This window comes from Lampris incognitus, unplaced genomic scaffold, assembly GCF_029633865.1.
Source record: "Lampris incognitus isolate fLamInc1 unplaced genomic scaffold, fLamInc1.hap2 scaffold_578, whole genome shotgun sequence".
NCBI lineage: Eukaryota > Metazoa > Chordata > Actinopteri > Lampriformes > Lampridae > Lampris > Lampris incognitus.
In genome coordinates this window covers 7,150-15,504 of record NW_026611544.1, presented here as the reverse complement: position 1 = coordinate 15,504, position 8,355 = coordinate 7,150, and the positions used below count along the sequence as shown (strand labels likewise).

The 8,355-nt window shown below is 48.2% G+C and overlaps 1 protein-coding gene across 1 annotated transcript; it reads left to right on the top strand.

Annotated features, from left to right (window-relative positions):
• The first annotated feature begins 1,287 nt into the window (after positions 1-1,287).
• On the top strand, positions 1,288-7,343 carry LOC130133986 (cell adhesion molecule-related/down-regulated by oncogenes-like). Its single transcript, XM_056302131.1, has 4 exons — positions 1,288-1,399; positions 2,239-2,546; positions 2,777-2,856; positions 7,214-7,343. Exons 1-4 carry the CDS (start codon positions 1,288-1,290, stop codon positions 7,341-7,343), a joined length of 630 nt encoding a protein of 209 aa, XP_056158106.1.
• Positions 7,344-8,355: the final 1,012 nt, after the last annotated feature.

The following is an 8,355-nucleotide window of genomic DNA, read 5'->3' as shown; positions in this document are numbered from 1 at the left end:
GTTACTTTTAAATGTCGGGCCACTACACATACTTACACTGTCTAACATTTAAATAACACAAATAAAAAGTTCACCATGACGGACATATTTTGAGGAGGAGTGCATGCACAGTATAGCAAGCGGCTGTACTGGCTGTTGGTAACTGACATGAGGCCACTGTCAGTGGTGGAAGATGAAGATTCAGAGCAGTGATTCAGATCACCTCACTCTTTTTTTGGGGGGGGGATTTTCCCCCCTTTTCTCCCCAACTGTACTTGGCCAATTACCCGACTCCTCTGAGCCGTCCCGGTCTCTGCTCCACCCCCTCTGCTGATCCGGGGAGGGCTGCAGACTACCACATGCCTCCTCCCATACATGTGGAGTCACCGGCCGCTTCTTTTCACCTGACAGTGAGGAGTTTCACCAGGAGGATGTAGCACGTGGGAGGATCACACTATTCCCCCCCAGTTCCCACTCCCCCCTGAACAGGTGCCCCGACCCACCAGAGGAGGCGCTAGTGCAGTGACCAGGACACATACCTTACCCACATCGGGCTTCCCACCCGCAGACACGGCCAATTGTGTCTGTAGAGACACCTGACCAAGCCGGAGGTAACACGGGGATTCGAACCAACGATCCCCGTGTTGGTAGGCAACAGAATAGACTGCTATGCCACCCGGACGCCCCGTCTCACTCTCTTTGTGCAAAGAAATGTTTCACCTGTTTGAGAGAGCATAAGCACTGGGAGACATTTCAGCAGTAAAATGTGCCGTAAAAGCAGTCAACAGCAAAATGGCTGTCACTGTAGCCACTGTGTGACACGCCAGTGACATCACAGGTGGCTGAGAGATGGAGTCAGTGTGCTTTACAACCATGCTGCTGCAGGACAGGCATAAAGCACCCCACATCACCTGGCAGTTAAAGGAAGAAGTTCACAGATCTGTGATACCTCTCAGTAAGATGATCACCATTGTGCATGATATGAGTGACAATATTGCGGCATGGATGGTCCTCCATCTGCTGTGCTGGTCACCACTTACAGCCAGTGATTAATTCTCCACAGAAGCAAACAAACATTGCAAGAGCTGCTGGGTCTGCAAGATCTGCTGTGGAACATTAAAAAAAAAATCAAGCTAGCCTGCAGGGAGCTAAAAGAAAAACAACAAATGGGAAGCAGCTGTGCATAAACTTGGTCATGGTGTAAACAAAAGATGGAGCAACACGTTCTATAAGATGAGACCACTGCTTGATCTCAGGTGGCCTGTAACTGCAGTGCTGTAATATCCAGCCATTAAAAAGAGGGGCAAAATGTACTTTGACCTAAAACCCGACAAGCAGAGCTTGCTTGAAGAGCCATCTATTGCCCTTAAACCCTTTGAATGTGCCACCTTGCGTGCTTTCTGGCTCATCGCTAATGAAGGTTTGAACAGCAACTGAAGAAAAGAGACCAGTTTCTCAGAGTTGACACCAACGATCCGGACCCTCTCCTTTACCCTGAACCCACAATTTAGCAAAATAAAGTTTCTGATACCAGAGCCGTTCTTGAGTGTGCATGCTAAAGTACAAACACTGCCACCAGAAGTAAGAAGGTGTGGAGGGAATCAGAAGTGTGACAGTCTCTAACCAAACCGGGGCCACCTCCACCATTAGTACAACTGCAGGGCTTCAACCCCTGCCGTCTTTTGACGGAACTCTGTGCTTGGCTCTGAGAGCAGCAGTGAAGATGAGAATGGAGATGAGGGAGCTGAGGATCTCCATGTTCACACTCCTCTCATTTTCTGGAAAAAAATTACCTTGGTGAAGCACAAAAGGCCCTTAGATACCCCATACCCTACGCTGACCAGGCTTGCAAAGTCCTGTCTAGGTCCTGTCAGATGATGGTGAGACCAAATACCACCAAATCAGATAATTGAAGAAATAATGACAGATTGATTGATGATCAGTATCATCATTAGGGGCTCTCTACACACACGCACAAGCACATACACACAAGTGATATTTTATTCCATGTTAAGTGCATGTCTTGATTCCCTCACTTCTAACTGCAACATGGATAAACATTTATTGATTGATGATCGTCTGATCGATTGAGTGAATGATTCGTTCACCCATTCACCATATGGAACATTGTTGTGCTGACAGAACGGGTTTTAGACTGTAGAATGGTGTGAACCTTCAACTGACCTCTGGTCCTCACTCTCTTTCATCCCCACCTGTCTCTCTGTCTGTCTCTGTCTCTCTCTCTTCCCTCTACCTCAGAATATGACCCTCCTGGCTACCTGTACCAGCCTGCAGAGATGAACGGCCATGTCCTGGAGTACACCGCTCTGCCTGGCACTAGCCGCATCAACGGGGGCATCCACGGCGGGTACGGGCACAGCGGGCCCATGTTACCCCAAACTTGCCATCACCTCCACCATAAACACCCCAACGGCTTGGCTCTGCTCAATGGCTCAGGCGGCCACTTCTCACCCGGCCACCCACACAGCCACGATGGCACCCTGCCCCACAGCGCTGTGGACTGCGAACACTCCCACCCCCACCCCCACCCCCACCACCACCATAATGTGAGTGCCGCGGGTCATCGTCTGCCAGATCACACCACACCCTCCCTGTCTGCCAAGCACCACCCTCATAAATACCAACCGCTCACTCCCAAAACTGAAGACTGGGCTCTTTATGTACAGCTTCGTCCCTGGCCTAACAGTATCACATGACCACGTGTAGTGTCCTGCGTTAGCAGGTGCAGGAGTGAGGTTTGGTTTGGCTAATCCAGTGTTTGCACTCATTTTTCCAGGGAGGAGGGATGTACACGGCTCTGCCCCAGACAGAGTCTTCAGACTGCATGAGCTGTCAAAACCTCTGCAACAACAACAGGTGAGAGAAGCCTTTCCCTCATAGGCCGGGGACATTTACAGATACAGAGATTTGATAGTTATGGTAACAAAAGACACACAAGGCATACGTATAAAGACACACTTCTAACAGGGGGAGCTAATAGTGCCAGGAATGATCCAGGTATCTAGAATGTTCAGAAGATCACAGAGCGAGAAAGCCTTTTTACCGTCATTCAGGACATGGAGCGTGTCTGCAGTTGTCCCCACCAGCAGACATTTCTCCGTGAAGCTATTTTCAGTTTGGATTTTAAAGTTATGAGTTTGGAAAGCTGAACAAGAACACCAGAATGTTGTGAACAAAATCCCATTTCTTAGTAATTCTAAGCAACCACTTCTCCTTTTCTCTGTTTTTGAAAGTCTCAGCACCTCTGCACATAGGGGGATTTAAACCAGCAACAGGAAATGAACCTAATTCACCTTTTGATTTTTTTTTTCTGACTGCTTAAAATGTGTCTTTTACGCAGCTCAACATCTGGATGGAAACCCGCATATCTGAGCCCTCATAAGCAGCAGCTGTCCAATGGCGCTGTTCGTCAGTGCATTGCGTAGTGACCTCACAACCCGAGGCTTCCCTCCCCTCCAGAGACCCCCCGCCCTCACCCTCTTTGCTCCCCCACAAATATCCCCCTCCCCTCCCACCGGGCCTGTTTATGTACTTAAGGCTCTGCAGCATCACAGTTTACTCTGTGTGCACCCAGCCAGCGGCTCTAATGAGCCCAGTGTTTATTTATTTCTGGCTGCTGGGAAAAGGAAGAGTCGGGGAAAAGGGGGCGTGGTCACGATCCAGTCAGGTTCGGACAGGGGCGAAGTTCAGTGGTCCGCTTAGGGGGGCCATGGCGAGACCCAGTTCATGTGATTGCCCGTTTCATAGAAGTGTAGAAAAACAAAGGGGTCTTCAGTTTGTTTACCCTCGTCACATCCTTTGGTTTAACCGCCGGAAAAAAATGTTCAGATGCAAAGCAGGTTATGAAGCTGACTCTTCATTCACTCACTCACAAACAGACATTTAGCCTCAGGTTTAGCTGTACCATCTGCATAGAATCAAGTGGTGGTGGTGGTGGTGGTTGGGGTTGGTTGGGTTTGTGACTCCAAAAATGTTTGTTAGTGACTGAATGTATGATGTTGTACGATGTTAAAGACTTTACATTTGTTTTTAATCAACTTTAAGAAAATTGGCAAAAATATTCTACATCCCATCAGTATCCTCTCTTCGCCTCTCCCTTTGCATTCTGTCACTTGGTGTGGCCCATGCAGTGTCATGTGAGGTAGGAGTTCACAAAAACACCCTCGACAGAGATGCAAGTAGACAGTGCTCTGTCGCCTTTCACGCGCTAAAACAAGTCAGTCTTTTCATAAAAGTTTTTAAGTTTTTCTGATGTCAGCTTGCTTTTCTGGGGCGTCAGTAGCTAAAAAGCTTCTCTGGGGTGTCAGTAGATAAAAAGCTTTTCTGGGGCGTCAGTAGCTAAAAAGCTTTTCTGGGGCATCAGTAGCTAAAAAGCTTTTCTGGGGCGTCAGTAGCTAAAAAGCTTTTCTGGGGCGTCAGTAGCTAAAAAGCTTTTCTGGGGTGTCAGTAGCTAAAAAGCTTTTCTGGGGTGTCGGTAGCTAAAAAGCTTTTCTGGGGCGTCAGTAGCTAAAAAGCTTTTCTGGGGTGTCAGTAGCTAAAAAGCTTTTCTGGGGCGTCAGTAGCTAAAAAGCTTTTCTGGGGCGTCAGTAGATAAAAAGCTTTTCTGGGGCATCAGTAGATAAAAAGCTTTTCTGGGGCGTCAGTAGCTAAAAAGCTTTTCTAGCACGTCAGTAGCTAAAAAGCTTTTCTGGGGCGTCAGTAGCTAAAAAGCTTTTCTGGGGCGTCAGTAGCTAAAAAGCTTTTCTGGGGCGTCAGTAGCTAAAAAGCTTTTCTGGGGCGTCAGTAGATAAAAAGCTTTTCTGGGGCATCAGTAGCTAAAAAGCTTTTCTGGTGCGTCAGTAGATAAAAAGCTTTTCTGGGGCGTCGGTAGCTAAAAAGCTTTTCTGGGGCGTCGGTAGCTAAAAAGCTTTTCTGGGGTGTCGGTAGCTAAAAAGCTTTTCTGGGGCGTCGGTAGCTAAAAAGCTTTTCTGGGGCGTCGGTAGCTAAAAAGCTCTTCTGGGGCGTCAGTAGCTAAAAAGCTTTTCTGGGGTGTCGGTAGCTAAAAAGCTTTTCTGGGGCGTCAGTAGCTAAAAAGCTTTTCTGGGGCGTCAGTAGCTAAAAAGCTTTTCTAGCGCGTCAGTAGCTAAAAAGCTTTTCTGGGGCGTCAGTAGCTAAAAAGCTTTTCTGGGGCGTCAGTAGCTAAAAAGCTTTTCTGGGGCGTCAGTAGCTAAAAAGCTTTTCTGGGGCGTCAGTAGTTAAAAAGCTTTTCTGGGGTGTCAGTAGCTAAAAAGCTTTTCTGGGGCGTCAGTAGTTAAAAAGCTTTTCTGGGGCGTCAGTAGCTAAAAAGCTTTTCTGGGGTGTCGGTAGTTAAAAAGCTTTTCTGGGGTGTCAGTAGTTAAAAAGCTTTTCTGGGGTGTCGGTAGCTAAAAAGCTTTTCTGGGGCGTCGGTAGCTAAAAAGCTTTTCTGGGGCGTCGGTAGCTAAAAAGCTTTTCTGGGGCGTCGGTAGCTAAAAAGCTTTTCTGGGGCGTCAGTAGTTAAAAAGCTTTTCTGGGGCGTCAGTAGCTAAAAAGCTTTTCTGGGGTGTCAGTAGCTAAAAAGCTTTTCTGGGGCGTCAGTAGTTAAAAAGCTTTTCTGGGGTGTCAGTAGTTAAAAAGCTTTTCTGGGGCGTCAGTAGTTAAAAAGCTTTTCTGGGGCGTCAGTAGCTAAAAAGCTTTTCTGGGGCGTCAGTAGCTAAAAAGCTTTTCTGGGGCGTCAGTAGCTAAAAAGCTTTTCTGGGGTGTCAGTAGCTAAAAAGCTTTTCTGGGGCGTCAGTAGCTAAAAAGCTTTTCTGGGGCGTTGCCTGACCAACATGGGGATCGCTGGTTTGAATCCCCATGTTACCTCTGGCTTGGTCAGCATCCCTACAGACACAATTGGCCGTGTCTGCAGGTGGGAAGCTGGATGTGGGTATGTGTCCTGGTCGCTGCACTAGCGCCTCCTCTGGTCAGTCGAGGCACCTGTCCAGGGAGAGGGTGAACTGGGGGGAATAGCGTGATCCTCCCATGCGCTACGTCCCCCCGGTGAAACTCTTCACTGTCAGGTGAAAAGAAGCGGCTGGTGACTCCACATGTACGGGAGGAGACATGTGGTAGTCTGCAGCCCTCCCCAGATCAGCAGAGGGGGTGGAGCAGAGACCGGGACGGCTCGGGAGAGTGGGGTGATTGGCCAAGTACAGTTGGGGAGAAAAGGGGGGGGGGTCAGACTAGAGACAGTGGTCCTGTATCTTCTCAACAGGGGCATGAAGCAGAGCTTCCATCTGTGACGGGTTTCAGGGACGCAGCAGCTGTGGCAGGAGCGGTCCACTTGTGTTAGAGCTGTCGTCTGTGTTGTACATCTTAAGCAGCATTCACAGAGGTGGTTTCTGTGTCTGGCAGAAGAGCCACAGATGCAGGAGCTTCTGGCTGAGCTCAAATAAAGAGTCCAGTGTTGTAAGGATCATTTAGAACTGTCTGTTAGCAAACACGGTGCACCCTTTGTAAAAGATAATGTGCCATGTTCTCTCTCTCTCTCTCCTCTCTCTCTCTCTCTCTCTCTGTCTCTGTGTCTCTGTCTCTGTGTCTCTGTCTCTCTCTCTCTCTCTCTCTCTCTCTCTCTCTCTCTCTCTCTCTCTCTCTCTCTGTCTCTCTGTCTCTCTCTCTCTCGCTCTCTCTCGCTCTCTCTCTCTCTCTCTCTCTGTCTCTCTCTCTCTCGCTCTCTCTCTGTCTCTGTCTCTCTCTGTCTCTCTCTCTCTCTCTGTCTCTGTCTCTCTCTCTCTGTCTCTCTCTCTCTCTCTCTCTCTCTCTCTCTCTCTCTGTCTCTGTCTCTCTCTCTCGCTCTCTCTCGCTCTCTCTCTCTCTCTCTCTCTCTCTCTCGCTCTCTCTCTCTCTCTGTCTCTCTCTCTCTGTCTCTCTCTCTCTGTCTCTGTCTCTCTGTCCTCTGTCTCTCTCTCTCTGTCTCTCTCTCTCTCTGTCTCTGTCTCTCTCTCTCTGTCTCTGTCTCTCTCTCTCTGTCTCTCTCTCTCTCTCTCTCTCTCTCTTCTCTCTCTCTCTCTCTCTCTCTCTCTCTGTCTCTCTCTCTCTCTCTCTCTCTCTCTTCTCTCTCTCTCTCTCTCTCTCTCTCTCTCTCTCTGTCCTCTGTCTCTCCTCTCTGTCTCTGTGTCTCTGTCTCTCTCTGTCTCTCTCTTTCTCTCTCACGTCTCCGTCACTCCCCGAGCAGATGTTACACCAAGACCAACGGCACTTTCTCCAGTGGCACTCTGTCCTTATGCATCGCATGCTCCGTGCCAGCAGGATGGGTTGGAGATGGTCCCTCTGGGCCAGGTCTTGACTCAGTGCCACCGCCTTGACAGCCAGCCTGACTCTGGAGAGCGGCAGGCTGAGCCGGGGACGAGCCAGACGAGGACAAGAGCTCCTCAGCCCCCCAGCATTCCTGCTGTCTGGCCAGAGACGGTGTAAACTGCCCAGGCGACAACACTGGTGAGACAGATTTCTTTACCGTTTTTCTGTCCATCAGAGTCCTTGAAGGCTTCTTGGCTTGTCTTTAAGATGCCGTTTCTTCTTCAGAAAGTCAATAACAAGTCAATCGCAAACTCCGCGTATCATCATCTTGATATAAAGCGAGACTAAGGATTCGTGTTCTAACAGGACTCAGAAAGACATATCTGTGAATTTATCTGGAGGAGGTTAGACGACTGTTGTGGTCTCCAAAAAAGCTCTTAGGCAAATACAGCTCATTCATAATGCTGCTGTGAGGCTCCTATCAGAGACGAGTGAATTAGGTTGGTGTAGTGTGTCCAGAAAGCTGACGTCAATCGCTCCACCTCGTGGGTCTCTGCCCTGGCTTCCAGCGTGTCAGAGGCCAGACTTCAGCATGATGCTGCTATCTACAAACCTCTTAGTGCTCAGGACGAGTATTCATGTCTGACTTGATTTAACCACATGAACTCCTGACTTCTCGCGTCATCTGGGAACGTCGTCTCAGTATTCCCAGAATGAAACCGAACAGGGTTTAGCAGCATGGAGTTATTACGCTGACCAAACGTCCAGAAGACAGAAGACTTGTCCCAGCTTTCAGCTCTGAAACTCAGACTAGGCTTAAAGTTCCCACTGCCTTTCACTGTTTCAGCTTGCTGAGCGCTGCACTTCGACCCTTTTCATCCTTTCTATGATACATTATTCTATGATATATTATTTCTAGGATATATTATTTCTGTGATACATTGTTTCTATGATATATTGTTTCTATGATATATTATTTCTATGATATATTGTTTCTGATATATTATTCTATGATATATTATTTCCATGATATATTATTCTATGATATATTATTTCTATGATATATTATCTGATATATTA

Excerpts from the sequence above, each read along its gene's own strand:
- LOC130133986 (XM_056302131.1), top strand. The coding sequence starts at position 1,288 with ATGTACTTTGACCTAAAACCCGACAAGCAGAGCTTGCTTGAAGAGCCA. Across the intron at positions 2,547-2,776 it reads ACCCCCACCACCACCATAAT|GGAGGAGGGATGTACACGGC; the intron begins GTGAGTGCCGCG and ends TCATTTTTCCAG. Across the intron at positions 2,857-7,213 it reads AACCTCTGCAACAACAACAG|ATGTTACACCAAGACCAACG; the intron begins GTGAGAGAAGCC and ends CTCCCCGAGCAG.